Source organism: Exophiala bonariae, assembly GCF_035927105.1.
Source record: "Exophiala bonariae strain CCFEE 5792 chromosome Unknown scaffold_1, whole genome shotgun sequence".
Taxonomy (NCBI): Eukaryota; Fungi; Ascomycota; class Eurotiomycetes; order Chaetothyriales; family Herpotrichiellaceae; genus Exophiala; species Exophiala bonariae.
The window spans coordinates 3,236,232-3,256,855 of record NW_027042476.1 but is presented as its reverse complement, the minus strand read 5'-3'; the positions used below and the strand labels follow the sequence as shown (position 1 = coordinate 3,256,855).

Below are 20,624 nucleotides of genomic sequence, written 5' to 3'. Positions count from 1 at the left end.
TTCCGAGAAGCCCCAGATTCCATCCTTCGATTTTCCTTCCATTTGCCTTGTGCACCCCCCAATGGCGCCTAGCTTATAGGCTTGCCGGGTCCCCAAGCCCCTAATAAGAAGTTCATTGGACGGCCCAGTTCCCACAAGTGTCAGTCCTGATAGATAACGGGCAAGCACTGAAGCGAATGATACGGTGGACAAGGACACTCGTCCCGAGGACTCCAGGGCTCTTGAGATGAAAGTGAAGCAATAATCATGGATGCTGGCACTGGCAGTCACTGTCCGTCCCCGTGGATTCCGATGCTTCAAGCCTCAAAGTCTGAATCATGTCATCGCTTCTCCCCTCATTTTCTTGTCTTGTTCTCCCAAATTCGGATCGACCTGCCATGACAATTGGCTTGTCGGCCTTTGGCTCAACTTTGCAAGCCCGGGGTTGCAACCAACACAACTCAATCCCTCTCCATTTCCATTTCCATCACATTTCAATAATTGCTAGTTACCAAGGAGTAGTCATTGCTGTTCTCGTCGCTGCTGCTGCTGCTGCTGCTGCTGCTTCTGCTTCTGCTTCGTGTCTTCAATCTCATCCTAATCCTCCCATCGTCCCTGTCCCTGTCCCTGCATAATTTCTTACCCACTGCCACCCCCAATCTTCACCACTATTTCACTATCCTATCGTCCTATCTAACTTTGCCACCCACCTTTTCGTTCAGACCGCACTCTTCCCGTCACTGTAATTTTCTTCATTCACCCTCGCTACGCTGCTTCTTTTTCCTTCAGTTCCTCATTGCCCTGTCCCGTTTTCACCTTGTTTGTCATCTCTCCTAACGTACACGCTTCAACCCTCTGGCGTTGGCAACTATCGCTCTATCAGTCCCTATCAAACTTGAACCACGCTTCGTTTCCACTCCAGTCGCCCTACCCCACCACCACGCCAGTTCTCTGACTTCCATCTTCAACTTCTGGGATCGCAACTTCTCTAGACATACCTCGACCTTCTCAACCTCGTATGGAGGTCCATATTCCCTCACCCTCCGTCTTTTTGAAGAAGTCTCCTCCTTCCTCCCATGCCCAAACAGTCGTCGTTCCTCCCAAAAGACCCACTGCCCCCAAGGCAAAGTCCGCTCCCACCACAAAACCTGCCACCAAAGTTCAAGATGGTGCCGTGACAAAACCGAAACAAAGCAAGAGTCGAAATGGTACGCTTTGATACCCTTATCCCACCCAAAATCCCTCCCTGCGCCCATGGCTGACATTCTCTCTTTACAGGTTGTATGACATGCAAGAAGAAGCGTTTAAAATGCGACGAGACCAAACCGTCCTGCGTCCAATGCCAGAAAAGGAGTGTGACTTGCGAAGGTTACAAGAAAGACTACAAGTGGAGGAGCTTCGAGGAAACAACTTTCAATCCTAAACCTGCTGCTGTCAAGAAAAAGCCCGTTCGCTCCAATTCTTTCTCTACCGATAATATTTCCTCTCAGCCTCTCAACATTGTTGATGCTGCACCCACCTCTAACCCTCAACATGGTTCCAACCTCTCTGGTGCCCATCCACCCAATTCGTGGTCCCCCGGCCTGCATTCTGCCTTCGCCAGCGCTGCTCAAGCCTTTCAAGGTCCTTCAACCGCTTCCGCCTCCTCCACAAGCCCTGATCCCCGGGTCCGTTTCCGAGATCAAACCCAACCCTCGCCCCACCTTGATCTTCCACCCGACGATGACTTTATCCCTGCCTTTCACACCAATGACAACTCTCCGACATTGTCCTTCGATGGCACTGTCAATCCATTCAGCCTGTTTCCCACCGAGTCAGCCAGCGAAAGCAATAGTGATCGGCCTTTCAGCTCTGGATCTCCACAGTTGCTAGACCTGCTGCTACCCGGTACCGACTTGAATCAACCGCCGGATCCATCTGAGATGCGTCCCCCAATGTCTCCTTTGCCCTACCAACCAACCACATTTGACATGGACATGAACCAAGTCGATGCAGGTGATGATTTCGATGAAGAGATCATGCGAACCGAGGCATTTCCCCACTCTTCCAGGTTGATTCCCAACGATGGTCCATCTCTCGAATCCAACAATCCCGCCTGGCATCTTCGACCTTCGAGCCCAACACCAAGTGATGCATCATCGACCTCATCGCGGTCTAGCAATCTGACCATGCTTGCTCAGCCCACACTGGATGCGTCTTCTCCCGAGATGCTCATGCTGCGGTTTGACAAGAACACTTGTGGCATACTTTCAGTCAAGGATGGTCCAACCGAGAATCCATGGCGAACTCTCATATGGCCTCTTGCTCGTGAATCCCAGGCATTATACCATGCCATCAGTTCCATGACTGCCTTTCATGGTGCCGTAGATGTCCCTAACCTTCAGCTTCTGGGCATGGCTCATATGACCAAATCCATCAAACGACTGGCAGTCGAAATTCAAAACATGCGCCTCGACTCTGCCCTAGCCACCTCATTGGCCCTTGCCTTTTCCGAGGGTTGGGACTCTCATGTGTCCACTGGAGTACAACATCTACGTGGAGCAAAAATCATGGTGAACAATGCCGTTGTCAAACATCGACATGATATGCAGACGGGTCAGATGACCACGCAAGATGCAGCAAGGCTCAAGTTCCTCTGCAACACCTTCGTGTACATGGACGTGATTGCTCGCCTGACCAGTCTTGAGGAAAGCGTGGAGCTGAATTTCGAGGAGATCTTGGGAACGGTCAACACCCCACTTGGGGAACAAGCTGAGGTCGACCCGTTGATGGGATGTGCCACGACCTTGTTCCCTTTGATTGGCAGAGTGGCGAATCTCATCCAACGCGTACGCAAGATGGAGACCAACAGCCTGAACGTTGTCAGTCAAGCAATGGAGCTCAAAGAACAACTTCAACGGTGGCAAGTGCCCAACACCCGGTCTTTCGAGAGACCAGAGGATCCTTCGTCCGAGGTTCAGCATTCGTGTCAGACAGCAGACGCATATCGGTACGCTATGCTGCTGTACCTTCACCAAGCTGTTCCCGAAATCCCAAGTGATCCACCATCAACACTTGCCAAGAAGGTGTTGGTCCTGCTGGCAAGTGTGCCTCTCAGTTCTCGAACAACCATTGTGCAAATCTTTCCATTATTTGCAGCCAGTTGTGAAATAACCAATCCAGATGATCGAAATTGGGTCATGACCCGTTGGGACTCGATGATGAGCAGACTGAAAATTGGCAATGTGACATCTGGTTGGAATGTAGTCCAAGAAGTTTGGAGTCGGAGAGATGCGTTCGAAGCAGAGAAGGCAAATCGAATCCTGAGGAGATACAACTCGAGGGGTGTTCCTGGTGGAAATTTTGTGCCTCCCATCCTGAGAAACCCTGCTGGATCCAAGAGGAAGGTACAGGGAGTCAGGTTTTCGCGCGAGATGGACGACATGAGCCAGGAGGAAGATGACAACATTTCACCACCGGAATTCTTTGATGATTCTCGTGGTAATGCGGGTCAGCCGGCCAAACGACGTATGACCTTTAACACGGCCCACAGTAGTAGGTCGATGGACGATCTGGATATCTTTGGCCATGGTGACATTGCAGGCTCAATGCCAACATCGATGCCGCCGCTTGCTCGTCGCCATACTGGTGACATCCTCAATGATCAACTTGAGCCCGAATACACTGTGCGTGGAAAGTTGCATTGGCTTGGCGTTATGGCGGATTGGCACTGGGAAGGTATGTTGATTCTTTTGCTTGTTATTGATCTCAACTTTTCCTCGTTGCTGGGGTGTTCCAGTTCCAGTTCCATTTTCCCGTCCAGTATCTCCAGAACATGTCTGTCGCGTTTGGTTCCCGGAAAGACCCGTGGTTTTGCTGTCACTGCAATGGGCGTCGTTGATTCCGGAAAAAGAGTCTGCTTGCTAATGCCGCTTTGGATCTTCAGTTTTTCTCGGTTGATACCTTTACACGCACTCGTTGCTGCAAGGGAGAGTGCTGAAAATTCCGGATGGGCATCGACGAAGACGATATTCTGCTTGGGGAAGCGGGACGATTCTCAAGATGTTGCATCTTATGCGGGTTTTGACGTTGATGCCGACTATCAAAAGTAAGATGTTGGCGGGCACCATTGTTGCGATGGCTAGGCTTGACAATCGATGACGGCGACGAGGAGGAATGTGAATGTTGCGAGTGATGCATAGACTTTGCTCGGTGTGATCCTTCGGCGCTCACACTCTGGTTGGAGTATTTGCGTTGAAGGGTACCGAGGTCCATCCAGCGAAATTCAGTTGATGAATGATCCGGTTCGGAATCCTCGCTGCTGTCGCTAGGGCGTCGATGGTCACTGCTGGGTCGATTCTCCACGCTGGCCAAGTATGTCTGCATACTTTTGGTGTACTCTTCCAGTTCAGCGCTCAAGGGCAATCTCGACATAGGCTTGTAAGACATCACCATCGCGGTCGGTTGTTTACTGCCAGATCCAGGTGCCGAGGTCTTATGACTCCGGTGGTTGGTCATGGGTTGCAGGGGCTCGTTGTTGGTGAGAGTCATGATGACGATGTGATGGTGATGATTATGGTCGCAAAGGGTTCACACTGTCCAGGTACCTTTAGAAGTTCCAGGGAGTTCTTGTCGCGTAGGAGTTGGTGTATGGTATGGCGATGATGGTGTCTGATGATGATTGATGACTATGTGAGGATGGATTGAATACCTTAGAGATCACTGGGGGACCTTTTCGCCCGATACGATGATACAAGCAAGGCGTAACGGCGTTGGGTGGTATAATGATTGTACTGTACGACGAAAAGAGTTACTGCCGTCTTCTTTTGTTGCAAGGACCAGACAGCAGAGAGAGTCTGTTCTGGTATGGTACCTAGGTATCTTTTTTGTCGCTGTGGGTGGCGAAAAAAACAATACAATACAGAGACGTATTTGTGTGTTTTAGGTAGTGAATTCCATTCAACGGTTGTCGATGATGAGTGAGAAAAATGTTTGGAGTCAGCAGAATCACCCGATAAAAGAGATGATGAGAGGGTCTTTTCTGGATTCTTTTCTCTCCAAGGAGGACTTTCTTCGGGATTTTCAAAAAAAGAGAGCCTTTGATACCTGTGGTAGCAAGGGGAATTTCTCTTCTTTACAATCAATGACAAGCGGTCAAGAATACTCAGTCCCGGAAGGTAATGATCTATCTATCGATTGATGGGACAGACTTTTTTTTCTTCTCGCTCTCTCACTCTATCTTGTCAGACGCGACGAGATGGGTGAGGTTGTCTGATTTGATTTGCTTTGATTTGATCGATTCCGTCGGTTCTTCTTGTCCTTTGTGAAAAGAGGAACGAGAAGACTCGGGGAACAGAGCGAGCGGATCGATCTAGGGGAAGCGGAACGTATGAGAGAGTAACGGTGTTTCTCTCCCGGTTCGGTTCTTTCCCTTTCGATGGCAATACCGTTCGTCGTCTTGTTTTCTTTTCGCTTGATCCGGTAAAAATAAATGTAGATATGTTATGAGATACTAACAAGGGTGAAAAGGGGAAAGATTAAAGAGAGCGAAGAGAGAGGGTCGACAAGAGTTGTTGAGGGTGAAGAGAGGCGAGCGAAGAAGACTGTGAATAAATTTGCCGCCTGGGGAAGTCTTCTAGAATGATTCTGTCTCTCAACGAATCCACACGGCGAGCATCAAAGCAGAAGAGTCGAGGTCTGGAGAGCTTCTTTGGTCGCGTGCGGAAGAAGGTCGGAGAATTGAAGCTGGATCCAGGACGATGTGGTGCTTTTGGTGGAGATTTCTCTCTTGGTGCTTTCGGTTTGAGTGTTGATGATGGCGATGATGTGGTGCTTGTGGGAACTTCCCTGGATCAACCAGCGAAGTTGAGTACGGGAGTACAAATCAATATTAAAGCGGAGACCGAAGTCCAAGACGGAAATATGATCAAAAGTGGTGTGTGTTTTAAGTGTCGGACCACAGACTCGGGGAATACAAGACCAAGAGAGGGAGATTGTGAGAGTGAAAGATGGTATTGCGAGTGAGATGGAAAAGTTAGGGTTTCTCAGAAAACCGATGGTGTCATGAGAGGAAAAATTTTCAACCCTCTTTTCCCTCAATCTCTTGCAGGCTTCCTTCTCACCGGGAGGGTCCGATTGTGTAAATTGAGTAAAGATATTATGAAACCCTTGCTTTCTGGGGTTGCTCAGGCGGGACACTTGATGAGAGAAGCGGAGATGGCGGCAGACACGGCTCTCATGATGGAGAAGGAGGATGGGTTTTGATGCTGTAAGTGCTGTGGTTGTAAAAGGATGGCAGACATGGATGATGGAACAAGAGAGTTTTTGTTCGGTGAAGAGGGACGGAGGGGGCACCGGTTGGTTAGTTGGGGACGACAAGACATACGGGTGGGCTGAGCTAGATTCTTTTCAACTTAGGCGTTTTTGTTTTGCCTCCTCAGCTGGAAAACCGACAGAGTTAATAGGCACGGAAATACAGCCTGACTTGATCCTTGACCATTTAGTCCACTTACCAGAGCAGGGAGCTACACTCTCTTGAGTGAGGTTGCATGCATTGATCACGAGTAAAGATGAGCAGTTGAGCAATTCAAGCACACAATTGCCATCAGATTTGGATCCACGCATGGACATACTCTGTCGGATCGTGGGTTAGCTGTTTGGGTCACTCAAGCGATAACAGTTCAGAAGCACTGCAGGATTTTGGTGAGTGCCAGTCTGCCAGGCAGGTGCAGTGGCTGAGCAGGAAGAAGTTCTAGAAATGGAAGGGCCGAGGGAGACAAACAATGGTCAACCCAATGGCGGGGGTTGTGAGAGTGGAGACTGGACTCGAGGGCTGAAGGGCAGGTCATTGGTGGTGACAATCACCAACGACGTCATAGGTGCATGTACGGAAGGAGCGATGGAGAGATACATGGGCAGTAGCGAGGCAAGGTGCAATGAGAAGTCATCCTTCATTGGAGGAGAGACAGGAATAGGTAGAGTAACAGTTAATGGCAAATCCCTCGAAAAGTGTGGGGTTCCATGATGGTTCAAGGTTCCGTGCACGACAATGGAGTAGGAGAAGGGAATTGTTTGCATTTAAATGCAGTCTTCTCCCGTGAGCGGGTCGCCTTACGGATACTCGAGAACTCGTAAAGAGAGAGAGAGAGAGACACCGAGTCTGGGCACGTGTGATGACAACAAGGGCAAGAACCAGTGGGAGGCGCTGGCAGACAGGAAGGCGCGACTGTCTACAAATCAGCACCGAGGTGGTTGGAAGTGACTCTAGCAACCTGCCCGAAAAGGGTAGAGAAAGCGGGCTCTCAACATCCTCATCGTCTCGAGGGAGCATGGTGGTGAAGACGTGATGGGACAATGATGAGACGGGATAGGATTTCTCAATTAGGTTTAGTTCACATGTTGTGAGGGGCTTATCCATGCTCATATTCGATTCTGTGAGTTGTGAGTACTCGTACATGCCTCTGCGTCGTAGAAATTTCGGCAATAGCAGAGCTTAGGTAAATGATTGAGTAATATAGTGGGGGTCAAGGTGATAGAGAGGAAGATACAAGGTACCCAGTATCTTGTAGAGAGAAGGATAGATGCCTCCGGGGTACTCGAGAACCGAGGGAGGCTCCTTCCCGAACAAACAACGAAAACGTCACGGGAGCCTTGCATATTCCGATTGGTTCATCAGACCTCCAACTTTTCCCTCAGTCATTCAAGCTTGTGAGGGGCTGCAACGACTGAGGTTTGGGCACCTCTATTTTCTATGTATCTACCCCTCCCCCTCATGGACTACGAGAACGGTATCAGTGCTACAACTCAATGCTTGGGTATCGACCAGCCCAGATATCACAAGCAGCAAGAGAGGAGTCTCCAATCATTCTTGATTACATGCTGGACATGGTACAATCATCCAACGAAGTGCTTACTTAACCCATCAGTAATTCAGCCTCAAATAAAATTCGTGGAGAACCACCAGCCTGGACATGCCATTCTCTTATCTCTACTCCAAGATTCATGCTTACTGACACCTCGCGGTGCCCTTCCCTCTAATCAAATAGTCCCTCGAATACCAATACCTCACAACTTCACCCTTTCCCCGATCTGGAATTTGTTGCCCTCTCTACCAGAAGTGATTGCTCGGAACGGATAGCTGAACGTTACCGTGGTCACTTGCTGTTGTTCAAGAATGGTCCAGTCTGCTTTCCAGATTGTCTGGTTATCTCCTTTGATACCAGCAGCGGCAATCCAATCAGCACCTAATCAGCGGCACGAACACGCGTAGATCGCGTCTCGTCTCGTCTGCTCTGGTCTCTGCCACATGCAAGCTTACCCACGGCGGCCGGGCAACACCTGCGATGCTGAATCGCTTAACTCTCGGTAGGTGGAGGGGAGATAAACCTCAATAAGTATAACTTGACGTGCCTTGGGTCGTGCGGCTCCTCAGTTTACTGTCTCTTTCCTTCTTCTACTCTATCCTTCTTGACTACCTTTGCTTCGAAGCCGTGCCTTAGACAACCACGATCAGCACATTTACTCAACCGCAACAGCATCGGTATGTCAGCCTCACGAATAGATGCACTGACACCGCTTTCCACCCTTCAGCCTGATCAGCACCACATGACTAACGCGAGATCCCCTAACCAGACAATCAATAAACCAAATCTTATACAATGGCTCTCCAATTCAAGCATTTCGCGAAAGCTCAAAAAGAGTTCAAGCCCCCTCTGATCGCCAACGAGAACGCATATCTAGGCGATGTCGTCAGCAGCACCGATAGCGAAAAGCCCATCAGCTGTGGTTTCTACAGACTCGAGAAGGGCACCCCGCTTGTCTACACCTATACCTACCACGAGACCAAGATCATCGTCGAGGGTGAATTCGATATCAGCGACGAGTCGGGCCAGAAAGTCCATGTAGGTCCACTCTCACGTGCTCTTTCTTTCCTTCTGCGAAAATCACACCGCGTCTATGGTTGAAGGTGGCCACTGATATCACTTGCTAGGCCACTGCCGGAGATGTTTTCTACTTTCCCAAGGGTAGCGTCATCACTTTTACGACCGACTCCTATGGTCTGGCCTTTTACACCGGCCAGAGAGCTCAGGGCGCTGCCTAAATTTGTATATGGGTTTGACAAGTGCTTAGAGCATAGCAAGCCTGCAGGAATATAAAAGATTTACACTTCCCAAACTGTCTCCATTTAATTTACCACGTGCGCTGTCTATAATCGTTCTAATGTTCTATTCACAAGGCTTCACTGGCAGGTAAACAATCCTTGATGAATTTCTCCAAATCATCAATCTCCTTCATGTCCGCAGAGTGGCCAAGGCCCCTAGTCCGTTGCGTCAGCCCGTGTATCAGAAAGGACGTTCTGAAACTATGCATTGTCCACATACCTGTACACTTTGAAGTCGACCTTGTGACCCAGCTCCTTCTGTAAAACCTCCGACGTCTGTTGACCCCAAGCAAACTTGACCACCTGATCAACGTCACCGTGTGCCATGAAAAAGGGTGTGTCCTTGTTAGCCTCCGAGGCTTCTTTGACAAAGTCCTTGATCTTGTCCCCGAGAACCAGGTAACAACTCAGACCGAACACGCCGCCGAGTTTGTGGGGTGTGGTGAGGCCGGTGAAGAGTGAAATCGCGCCGCCTTGCGAGAAGCCACCGAGGATAATGCGGTTCGAAGGGATGCCTGCGGCGACTTCGTCCGTAATGAACTTGGTGAAGACGCCTCGACTGCGCAGGATGCCCACTTCGTCGTGTGCTTGTTTTAGATCGTCAAAGTTTGTCTGTCAGCGGTAGAAGGTGTTAATGAACGAGTTTAGGAGGGGCCTGCAAGACCGAGGGGTGAACGCGAGGGTCGGGTCTGCAAACTTCGTCGCGGCGTCTTACGATATCGTACCATCCTGGCATGTGCATGCCCATGTTCTATGAGATCGTTAGAGACCCCAATCATCATATACATAGAGATTATGCGTACCACTGTGATAGGGATATTGGGTGCATTTGGAAAAATGAATTTCACATCTTCGAACTTCCCTCTCCTGCGCCAGGACTCGGCGAGGGATACCCTATTCGAAGGGATGATGGATCAGTTCTCACCTCCTTCTCAAGGATAGAGACGAGGAAATTACAGGCACCTACCAGCCAGCACCGCTATAGTGATCGAACCAGTCAATATGCAGTATTCAGATGCTGATTTCACAATGTTTACCTATCACCCAAGCCATGCGCCATGATGACCGTTGCCGTGTGCTTCTTGATCGCCGGAACGACGAGAGCAGCTTTGTTAGCCATGGTGATGGTCGGATTTTGAGTCGAATACCAGGAAAACAGTGCAAGAAACGCAAACCCGACTATAGACCAAAAAAATGCAGGGTGTAATTGATTCAACATGGATGTCTGGAAAATAAGTCGCAATTGCGGGCAGCGATATTTGGAGCAGGCCGGGCTTGAAACCAGGGGAAAGGCCAACAACCCCGCCGAGGTTGTCGAGATGGCCGTGATTATGTAAATGATTCTTGTAGCCAGCAGCTAGAGAAGCTAGCTTGCTACTATATGAGCCTCCTGGGTGAAAGCTGAGCTCGTAGTAAGCCACTAAGACTACTAGTCATCTTCCAAGATCCCTCAAATCGGAGGCTCGGCACTCAAAACCTTGCCAAGACTTATATAGCACAATCACCACTGGCGAACTTCTACTCCGCCAGTCTGAGCCATTGAACAGTTTGAACGTTCCATCATCAACGCCGCAAAGCAAGGACGGAGGAACAAGTGAGTGTTGACTGTCACCGAACCCCCAATCTCTTCATTCATCGATTCGTCACATCGTGCAGCGGAGTATCCTAGCTGACAACCCCAACAACAGTCCACGACCCAGCTTCTTCCAGTCCCCGACATTCAATCGTCCTTCAGCCTTCTTCACCCCGGTGGAGCTCTGAACGTTGTTTCCCCGCCATCATGGATCAAGAGAAGTTAAAGCGCATGCAGGCGCAGGTTAGAATCGGTAGGTTCCCGTCTCGGTTGGATTTGAAGGTTGATTTGTGCGGAGAGTGAGAGAAAACGGAACTAACGATCGTGTGCCATGCAGGGTATGTACAAATTCGCATCCTTCCATTGTCGGACCCCCCAAAAAGCGAGTCTACGATATGATACCCTGGCTTTGCTTCTGGCCATCGAGCGCGAATCGGAGCAGTGACTAATAGACTACCCCGAATCAAAACAGAGGCAAAGGCACACCCCGAAGAAAAACCAAGAAGGTCCACAAATCTGCCGGCACAGACGACAAGAAGCTGCAGACGTCACTGAAGAAGCTGAATGTCCAGCCCATCCAGGCCATCGAGGAGGTCAACATGTTCAAGGAGGACGGAAACGTCATCCATTTCGCCGCACCCAAGGGTAAGATTCCTTTCTTTCCTTTCTATTCCCCGTGGAAGAGCACGAGAAATCCCAGATGATGGGGAACAAAAGGACATATCAGATGATACACCATACAGAGAATTTGAACCGAGTGATATAGAGCTGACACGGAGATTTCTCCCCAACAATAGTGCACGCCGCCGTTCCCTCCAACACCTTCGCGATCTACGGCAACGGCGAAGACAAGGAGTTGACGGAGCTGGTGCCCGGCATTCTGAACCAACTCGGCCCGGATTCACTCGCTTCGCTGCGCCGCCTCGCCGAGTCGTACCAGAGCCTACAGAAGAAGGAGGGCGGGGACAAGAAGGACGGAGATGACGACGACGACGAGATCCCCGATCTGGTCGAGGGCGAGAACTTCGAGGGCAAGGTCGAGTAAACCAAAAAGCTTTTGAAAAAACCCCCCCCCCAAACCTTGCCTTCCCGCAAATCAGTTCCACTCTTGAGACCCCCGGGGGCAGAGAAAGAATACATTTGGATGTTAGGAAGTCCTAGTTCTAGTCCACGGGCCCAACTTCATTCATGTTTTCTTTTTTTCCACACTTTCTCCATCTTTGCCTTGCCCTGTATGTATGCGATGGCAAGGTAGTCGTGTAAAGTGGTATCATCATAAAACACAAATCCATATGGGAAGAATACGTGGGTCAGGAAAAAGCATCTTTCTCTGTTCTTTCTCAGCCAAACCAAAAGATTCACATTCGAGAAGCATTTGGATGAAATCATAAACTTCCCAATTCTGGAATTGTACGGTTTGCATTGTGCAAAAGAAACCCTACACAACAGTTTTCTAGGTGTCTCTCTGCAATTCAATGACGTCTGTCTCTCCTTCTCAACCGTCCTTCAACCCGCAAAAGTCCGTCTTGAGGAAGTAATCCACATTATGCCAGAAGGACCAATACCAACCATTGGCTGGATCCCAAGAGCCATCCTCCTTGAGCAGAGGTCCTTCGCCGATGATTCCAGCATTCCCTGCCGTACCTTTATTTGCACCCACAAACCATGAGACAATCGGGATGCTCCTAAGGACCCGTTCGCCAAATGACGGTTGTGGTGGCAAGGCTTCTGATATCGGCCGTAGAACTGCTTTCTTCACTTTGATGTGCGTCATGTACTCCGACTGGGTTAGGTCTTCAACTTTCCGGGCTGGGAGTGAGGGCACCGAACGGGACCGTAAGTTGGAACTGCCTGTTGGTGATTGTGGGGGGGGTGAGAAAGCTGTGGCTGTTGCTGAAGATGCTGTGGTCGAGGTTGTAGAAAGGTCGTCAAATGATCCAGGTTGCCGAAATTGAAGGTCCGGTAACGTTTGTGATTTGGGAAGAGTCTGATAGGCACGTTCGAAACCTGCCAGTGCAGACTGGGAGCCCGCGTGCATGTTTGCGGATCGGCTGGCACTCAGTGTTCGAGCCTTTCGACTGGTATCGGGTCTGATCAGGCTTGCGCTGTCTTGACCTTCTGGTCCTACAGGCATCGCAGCATCTGCAACTGGTCCTCTCCCACTCCACATCTCACAATGAACAAGATATCCATCAATCTCAACTGGACTATAGTGTATTGCTCGCTCAGCCGCTTGGTACGAGTCAAACGTGACCTTGATCCAGTGCTGGCCTCCCATGTACACCCTACTCTTCTTTATCGCTTCGCGACTCAGATTGTTCCGCACAACGATCGATGATCGGGAGAATGCCAAAGGGGAGTTGGAGGAGAGAAAGAGGTTTGGGTCTTCGCGGGAATAGTCTTCGCATATGACGCCGGGCGACACAATCTTTTCGAATTTGGAGAGGACTTTCCATTCGGAGGTTTTGCCTGCATAGCCATACAGGAGACATTCGGTAGGGACAAGTTCGGGTTCTATGGTGTCGGCGGAAGGGGTGTTGAGTGTACTCTTAGTCCGCTCGGCTTCTCGCTCTTGCTCCTTTGCAAATAGTTTCCCAAAATCCGACACTGCTGAGCTCTCTTTCTGTCGCACCGGTGTGGTTCCTGTTCGTGTTCTTGATGCTCGTGAGCCGGTAGCTCTGGTGCTCCGATTCCGACCAAAAGGTCCAGACTCTTCAGGTTGTCGAGCACTTCGTGCTGAACTAGAGGAATCAGAATCATCGTCCTCTGAATGAAGATTTGTAGAATCCATGGCGAAAAGTCGAACTTACTCTGGATAGCGGTAGCCCCATGGCAGAGCATCACCTTTTTGATCCCGCGCTCGCTCTTCTGGAAGCACCGAGTGGATTTCCATGCCTCCTGTTGGCGCTCAGCCTACCGACCCAATAGAAGCAATTCAAACGCAATTTGAGTGGTGGAGGTGAGGCGCAAACGAGCAACAGTAGTGGTTTTTCTTTGGGTGCGACAATGCGCGATTGACGATCGTTTGGAGAGTTGAGATATTGTCGAAGTCGGCGGGCGCAAATAAACAACCGTGGGTTTCAAATGTTCCCACCTCAGACACACTGCAGGCCAAATAAACAGACGCCTTGTAGATTTAATCAACTTTCATATTGGAGAAACGCGTTTCCACGGGCTTACCCGATATGGTTAGAAGAATGGTCTTAGTATGGTTAGTGCCTCAAATCACCCACGCCGCTCTAGAAACTCTGCGGGTCCAAGATGCCCCCTGGTTTACACGAAGCCTTATTGTAATCAGGTATGAGGGAGTTCCTCTCCAGGCAACCTGGACTCAGACACGACTTGATTTTGAGTCAGCTGCCTACCTTGCGCTGTTGAATGCTATACCTCCGTTCCTTTCGGCATCAGCTTGCATATCTTTACAATCGCCTGAATGCGAAGAGTGATTAACCCCTTTTCGAATGAGAAACAGTGAGTTGTGAGTTAGTGCTATGAAGTGAGATTTCTGAGAGACTACTTCTATCTCAGGTAACCTCCTCAGACCCCAGGCATTCACCACACAAGGTAAACAAATATTGCTTTTTCTCGGATTCAAGTGGGATACAGCCATTCATTCACACCGTCGAAGTCGAGCTCCGGAAAGCGATGAGGTGATCCAGCTCCGAACAAAGCTTGCCAATCAGTGCCAGATACCCCTACACTTCCCAGACTGACATTATCGCCAACCCACATAACACTGGGATCGGCATCATCGGTGCTCCTTTGCTCAATCTGATTGCTGTTTGGTCGGCTCACAGGCATATGGCCCATGCTCGACGATGCCTGTGATTGTCGTTTGAACTGTACAAGCAAGTCTTTGTATACATGCAGAATAGCTTCTGCACTAGGCCAGTACGCTGACACTTTTGAGATCACCGGTAGTAGACGTTGCAGGCGCGTTTGGGCCTGGATGGCCAGAACAGCTGCTCTGGTTCTTGCGGCTATTCGTGCCTCGTGCCCAAATTGAATGGCGGCCGCCAGCAAGGAGGTCAGAGCTGTGAACCAGCACCGAGATATCATCTGCGCTGATATTATGTCATCAAAAAGCTTTGAGATGGCCGTTGCAGCTGTCTGGCAGGTATCATCAGAATTGTGCTGTTGGACAGAATCAGCACGGGGGAATAACTCTCCTGGTAATCGATGAAGATGTAGTAGCGCCAGGTTGTAATGAAGTTGAAGCTGCCACGCCCAGAATGCATTGTTTTTTGAGCTGTCTACCGGCTCTATCAAAGCTGCAGGGAGGCCCAGATACCACGAGACAAGCCTCTGATCGACGTTCTCTTGTGAGACATGAAATAGTTCCGGAGCAGCAGAATATCTCCGGACTGCACCAGGACTTGACAATTTGATGATGGAAACAATTATGTTGCAAAGCTCGATGTTTTGGATGCAATAGTCAATATCGACCTTCTCATTAACCTGACCATTTTGTTCAATAAGGTCGTCCCTTCGTAATGGGGATTGGTCAACCTCATCTAAGTCTATCATGGATGGTCTTCCATGATGCAGACTTGACAATATCTCGACTTGAAATAATGTCCACCAAATTCTTCGATAGATCCTTCGATCTTCCTTGGGCATCAATATTGGGAGATCAGTGGACAGATCACGATGCATTCCCAACCCAAATGCGATACGACAGGCGACACCAGCCCAATAGTATACGTTTGAGCAAATGTCGTCCGCTCCCTCAAGATAGAACATGAAAAGCAAAGCTGCTTGCACGGCATGCATGCGATCGTTCTCATAGTGCAAGTCGAATAATGCCTTGGCTCTCCGGAAGATCACCTTTTTGACCTGGGATCTCCTGGAGACAATATTGGGATGCTCACTCACATGAGCTCCGGCAAGAAGAATGGCCTGGAACAACAAGAGCGGTGGAGGATTGTCCGTACTATTGTATTGGCTTCGAAATTCCCACTCATCAACGATGGGAAATCCAGGATGGATTTTGTTGAAGAAAGATTCCACGAGTTCGTCTCTTACCTCATGGGCAGGCAAAGCGCTGATGTCGTCAACGAACGAGGTTGAATACCATTGAATCAGCGGCATTTTTGGAGCCGGCTTCCACGGCAGGGTAGGTCGCACCGATGGGAAAGGGAGATGGAGAGAAGTGTTGAAGCCTTCCTCCTCTACCAGTTTCGCGAGATTGGATACCGAAGTCCCAATGTAAGCTATGCGAGTGTAACCTTTGTCGCGGAAGACCTCCCAGTTTGACATATTGATCTGGTGGAAGAAGCGGGAAAGGGCAGTTTTTGCCAGTGTGTCTTCGAACACGTCGCCCTCAACCGGGACGTCCAGTCTTAGTGATTGATCTCGATCCCTTCCCTCCGTGATAGAGAAGTCACCATAGTCAAGCCGCTGTGGAGCAATTTTGCCATGTGGACTCTGAGGTTCCAATGTCCCTCTTGATGCACTCGAGGCAGCTATCGGGCTGTCTATTGACCTTCCTGAATGATGTCGCTTCTTCTGTCTCCTTTTCACTTTGTGCTGCTCTGCCAGAACGAAGCTGATGGTTCGTCAGGTCTCTCAACCATTATCTAGGCTGCATCCATGGGTTTGACTGGTCATCAGCGGCAACACTTACCTGCACTCAAGGCCGGCGTGGCGGCATGCAACACACGGCGGACCTTGATCGAGGTCGCAACGGACTTTGCGTCGATAACACACATCACAGGCCATTTACTCGAAGCGATCTGTTGAGCCCTAATCTGCAAAGGATGCTCATAGTACTCATGGAGGCAGAATGATATCTGGGTGAGTGTTATTTATCCCTTGAACTTCGCAATTCCGGGGAAGGATTGCCGAGTATGGCCAGCTTCCTTCGACGCAATACGCGACAATCGTTTTTCAGAAATTTTGCAACCAGACAATGCATTGCTTGCTCTAACCTGAAGCTCAACCTCGAGGCTAATCTAAGTTGTCCCTCCCAGGTGAGGATAGGGACTGGCGCGCATGCTTCAGATTCGGCACAGCATGACCAGAAGCCCACGTATCTAACAAATCCCCAGCTACAGCCATTTTGGTCTTAGGGTTATCAGTAATACCAATCACGATTTAAACTTACCTTGAGGGGAGGGGTTCGTGAATGACCTACGCCTAAGACTGGTGGTGATAATGCCTAGACGTACTCGGGGGCACCGAGAGTCGCATTTCTCCAGAGTCTCCTCGGATGGCCCGAGAGGGATCATCGCGCTACTCCGACCATGGCGCCCGAGACATCAATTTGGCCCACGAATCATGAAGTTTCGATAGCAGGATACCTTTCCTCCCTAGTTCTCTATGAGATGGGTCATGGGGTTCAGGATCCTGAAGCATATGCCTTAAAAGCTTCTAGGATGCGACGGTAGGTAAAGCACGGAACGTGATTCAAAACGAATGCATTTCACGAGATACGCAAGTCATGGATTGGCATAAAGTTGCAGTAAAGGCTCAAAGCAGAGCCCTCGACGCCATTCCTCAGTCTTGGAGGCTACCGTCCGAAGTGTTGCCTACCCAGCCAAAAATCAGCGTGATCGATATTCCTCGAACATGCGGCCTACTCAGCGCTCGCCAACTTGAGATCACTGAACTAACAGCAACCGAATTGCTTGCTCAGATTGCAGCAGGAAAAGTATCTAGCGTTGAGGCCACTGAGGCTTTCTGCACTCGAGCGGCTATTGCTCATCAGCTAGTAAGTATACTTCAGATTGTATGAGGGCCGGAGTATTGAGGGCATTACACAGACCAATTGTTTGACCTCGTTCTTCCCTACAAGTGCTTTGGAGGTCGCAAAGGGCCTAGATGATCATTATTCGCGGACAGGTAAGACAGTCGGGCCACTGCATGGATTGCCAATTGCGATCAAGGTAGGTTTGAAGTCTCTAGGTTGTTTTTAGGTCATCATTTGACAAGGCGATCAGGATCAATACAATGTCAAAGGAGAAGTTTCCACTTTGGGGTACATGATAAACCACGATAATGTTGCAACGGAGGATGCAGCTATCGTACGTACCATTCGAAATTCCGGAGCTGTCATATTTGGAAAGACCACCATGCCACAGACCGGAATGGCCGTTGAAACGACGAGTAAGCTTTGGGGGACAACAAAGAACCCCTACAATGCCCAACTGGTGTCTGGTGGCTCTTCTGGTGGAGATGGTGCACTCGTGGCCATGAAAGGATGCCCCGTATGTCCGTCCTCGGATATCGGTGGCTCAATCCGAGTACCTGCAGCTTTCAACGGACTGTACTCGATCAGACCCAGTGGAGACAGAATCTCAAAGACAGGCGTGATTGCCACCCTTGGTGGACAGATATCGATCAAAACTTCTTGCGGCCCAGTCTGTCATAGCCTCGCCGACGTGAAGCTTCTTGCAAAAGTAGTGAATGCATGGCCTGAGATGCAGTTTGAACCAGGAGTTGTGCCTATGCCTTGGAGGGAGTTATCTCCACCGACCAGAAAATTGAGCTTTGGGCTTCTTGACTTCGATGGTGTCTGCATGCCTCACCCACCAATCATACGTGGCTTGAAAGAGACAGCATCGAAACTGATAGCCGCTGGCCATGAAGGTAAGCAAGATCTGTGATCAGTTGTCCCGCTTCTGTGTAGTTTGCTGCTGACCAAGAAAATAGTGGTACCTGTCCAGCTGCCCTTCGACTGCTGGAGGGTCGCCCTGACTACTTGGGGAATATACTTTCAGACGGGTGCTGTGGAGTTGAAAGAACGGCTTGCAGCAGGAGGAGAGGAAATGCTCCCATCCCTAGCATACCATCTCAAAGCCTTCGATATCAAGCCATTATCAGCAGCCGAGGCATTTGCTCTCAATCGCGACATGATGGAGTACAAAACTCTCATGAGCACCTACTGGAATTTATCACCAGGTTCCTCGCGACCTTTGGACGGGATCATCGCTCCAGTCCACCCGTCCGCGAGCTATCCTCATAATTTCCCGTCCTGGTGGGGTTACACTTCGCTTTGGAACATATTGGACTATCCTTCCTTAACTCTACCACTGAAGGGATTCAAGATTTCGCCTGAAGTAGACGCAAAGGATATGAATTACCGACCCTTAGACAACCCGTTCGACAAGCCAACCTATGATATGTGTAAGTCGCCCCGATACGATATATCCAGAAGTCCAGTGAAACATGCTGATACCTTGACTAGATGACCCACAGACCTTTCAAGCTCAACCAGTTTGCATTCAATTGGTCGGGCGACCGTTTCAAGACGAGGAAATCACCGCCGTTGCTGAAGTCGTAGATGCTGTCGTCAATGGATGAAAGAAGTCTTCAGGAACTTGCGTTGATCATAATGCAGGTGTAACGTACACTGCTGAGATAGACTCGGATAGATTAATGTTATTGCTCGACTAACTGTGTCCTCCGTCAACGCCCACCCTGAGTCAAATGTGACACGCTACTTGCTACCTAGCCATCCAGCCACCATCTACGACTATCGTCTGGCCCGTAAGATACGTACTCGCCTGACTGGCCAGGAACACGGTGACTCCCTTGAACTCATTCGGCTCGCCCCATCGCCCAGCAGGGATGCGCGTTGTGATCGACTCGTAGTATGTGGTGTCTTCGTTCGACCGGGTGTCGAGATTCATGTCGGTGGCAATATACCTGCGGATGAAGGTCAGTCAAGTATACATAAAAGACACAATCAGAGCCACTCACCCCGGAGCAACAGCATTAACCCTGATACCCTTCCCAGCCCACTCATTGCTCAACGCCTTGGTCAACATGTGCACCCCACCTTTACTGCACGCATACGCGGCCATATTGATGCCGCCCTGGAACGACGCAAGACTGGCCGTGTTGATAATACACCCTTTGGTCCCCTTCTCAAGCCAATACTTGCCCGTGTCCTTGCACAGCTTGAACGTCGCCTTGAGATTCGTCTGCAGCACCTCGTCGTACATGTCGTCGGGGAACTCGGCGGCCGCAATGCGCCGCTGGATCCCGGCGACGTTGACCAGGATCGAGAAGTCTGGGTGCTCGCTGCTAATACGGCCGATCAGGCCGTCGAGTTGCGATGCAATGCTGAGGTCCGCGGTGTAAACGGTGGTTTTGCGGCCGAGAGCCTCGATCGCCCGCTTCGTCTCTTGTTGTGATTCATTTCTCTGCCAGACCGGAAGTTGACATGTTAGCCATCACCCATCAAACCATTGGCCTCCTCGGGTGCTCCCACACAGTATTGATTTCGCTCCTTGTGATATGAAGTACGAGATCCTTACCAATATCAATATAATGTCCGCTCCGGCCTCGGCAAGTCCTATCGCCATGGCTTGACCAATTCCCCGGGCGCCACCGGTGACTACTGCCGTTTGGCCCTTAAGACTGAATAGATCACTCATTATGTCGCTTTTGGTATTGGGTTTCGATGCGCTTGCAATACTCAAATGTCCTAAGCAGACTTATGACGGAGGCTATTTGGGTTTGCTTCTTGTGATGTCACCAGAATGTTTGTTGTATCGATTAAAATTCTTGTCGTGTTCCCCTTGCGGCTGGGACAGATGGCTTTTCTTAAGTAGTGTCCAACAATGATTTAGACTTTCCACTCATCGGGACCACATTTCTACATTGCTTGCAGGCGACCTGCAAGTACTCGGCCGCCGACGTCGATTATGGAAGCTGAGATATCAAATAGCTCGGCGAGGTTCCCGTTCTACGTCGGCTCCGACGCCGATTACCGATCAATTGGAGTCTGAACTGGGTGGCTTCCGCATCCGTAATTATGAATCCATGGAGTAAAATGTATATATCTATGGAAAGCCGAAGTACTGAGTAAAGTACAAGATCGAGACATCACTGAGAGTGAACCGCGCACGAAAGGAGACCCCCTGGGCCAGGGGTGCAATGTCGGCATCAACACACGGCCATTGAAGATTCGACAAGATGTGTCAC

The 20,624-nt window shown here is 49.9% G+C and overlaps 8 protein-coding genes across 8 annotated transcripts; 4 read left to right on the top strand and 4 right to left on the bottom strand.

Annotated features, from left to right (window-relative positions):
• Positions 1 to 997: 997 nt before the first annotated feature.
• On the top strand, positions 998 to 4,070 carry LTR84_001142 (uncharacterized protein; the record flags this gene model as incomplete). The annotated part of the gene is made up of 2 exons (XM_064844768.1): positions 998 to 1,187; positions 1,258 to 4,070. 2 exons carry the CDS (start codon positions 998 to 1,000, stop codon positions 4,068 to 4,070), a joined length of 3,003 nt encoding a protein of 1,000 aa, XP_064712628.1.
• A 4,545-nt stretch (positions 4,071 to 8,615) lies between these two features.
• Positions 8,616 to 9,058, top strand: LTR84_001141 (uncharacterized protein; the record flags this gene model as incomplete). Its single annotated transcript, XM_064844767.1, has 2 exons — positions 8,616 to 8,858; positions 8,948 to 9,058. 2 exons carry the CDS (start codon positions 8,616 to 8,618, stop codon positions 9,056 to 9,058), a joined length of 354 nt encoding a protein of 117 aa, XP_064712627.1.
• A 128-nt stretch (positions 9,059 to 9,186) lies between these two features.
• On the bottom strand, positions 9,187 to 10,238 carry LTR84_001140 (uncharacterized protein; the record flags this gene model as incomplete). The annotated part of the gene is made up of 6 exons (XM_064844766.1): positions 9,187 to 9,274; positions 9,339 to 9,730; positions 9,834 to 9,869; positions 9,922 to 10,012; positions 10,086 to 10,097; positions 10,156 to 10,238. 6 exons carry the CDS (start codon positions 10,236 to 10,238, stop codon positions 9,187 to 9,189), a joined length of 702 nt encoding a protein of 233 aa, XP_064712626.1.
• A 660-nt stretch (positions 10,239 to 10,898) lies between these two features.
• Positions 10,899 to 11,736, top strand: EGD1 (Nascent polypeptide-associated complex subunit beta; the record flags this gene model as incomplete). The annotated part of the gene is made up of 3 exons (XM_064844765.1): positions 10,899 to 10,944; positions 11,166 to 11,336; positions 11,489 to 11,736. The coding sequence occupies 3 exons, from the start codon at positions 10,899 to 10,901 to the stop codon at positions 11,734 to 11,736; spliced, it is 465 nt and encodes a 154-aa protein (XP_064712625.1).
• A 450-nt stretch (positions 11,737 to 12,186) lies between these two features.
• Positions 12,187 to 13,482, bottom strand: LTR84_001138 (uncharacterized protein; the record flags this gene model as incomplete). Its single annotated transcript, XM_064844764.1, has 1 exon — positions 12,187 to 13,482. The coding sequence occupies one exon, from the start codon at positions 13,480 to 13,482 to the stop codon at positions 12,187 to 12,189; it is 1,296 nt and encodes a 431-aa protein (XP_064712624.1).
• Positions 13,483 to 14,282: 800 nt separating this feature from the next.
• LTR84_001137 (uncharacterized protein) lies at positions 14,283 to 16,402 on the bottom strand (the record flags this gene model as incomplete). The annotated part of the gene is made up of 2 exons (XM_064844763.1): positions 14,283 to 16,225; positions 16,318 to 16,402. 2 exons carry the CDS (start codon positions 16,400 to 16,402, stop codon positions 14,283 to 14,285), a joined length of 2,028 nt encoding a protein of 675 aa, XP_064712623.1.
• Positions 16,403 to 17,133: 731 nt separating this feature from the next.
• Positions 17,134 to 18,995, top strand: LTR84_001136 (uncharacterized protein; the record flags this gene model as incomplete). The annotated part of the gene is made up of 4 exons (XM_064844762.1): positions 17,134 to 17,403; positions 17,633 to 18,281; positions 18,345 to 18,818; positions 18,880 to 18,995. The coding sequence occupies 4 exons, from the start codon at positions 17,134 to 17,136 to the stop codon at positions 18,993 to 18,995; spliced, it is 1,509 nt and encodes a 502-aa protein (XP_064712622.1).
• Positions 18,996 to 19,131: 136 nt separating this feature from the next.
• Positions 19,132 to 20,074, bottom strand: LTR84_001135 (uncharacterized protein; the record flags this gene model as incomplete). The annotated part of the gene is made up of 4 exons (XM_064844761.1): positions 19,132 to 19,142; positions 19,195 to 19,340; positions 19,395 to 19,840; positions 19,955 to 20,074. The coding sequence occupies 4 exons, from the start codon at positions 20,072 to 20,074 to the stop codon at positions 19,132 to 19,134; spliced, it is 723 nt and encodes a 240-aa protein (XP_064712621.1).
• Between the last annotated feature and the right edge of the window lie 550 nt (positions 20,075 to 20,624).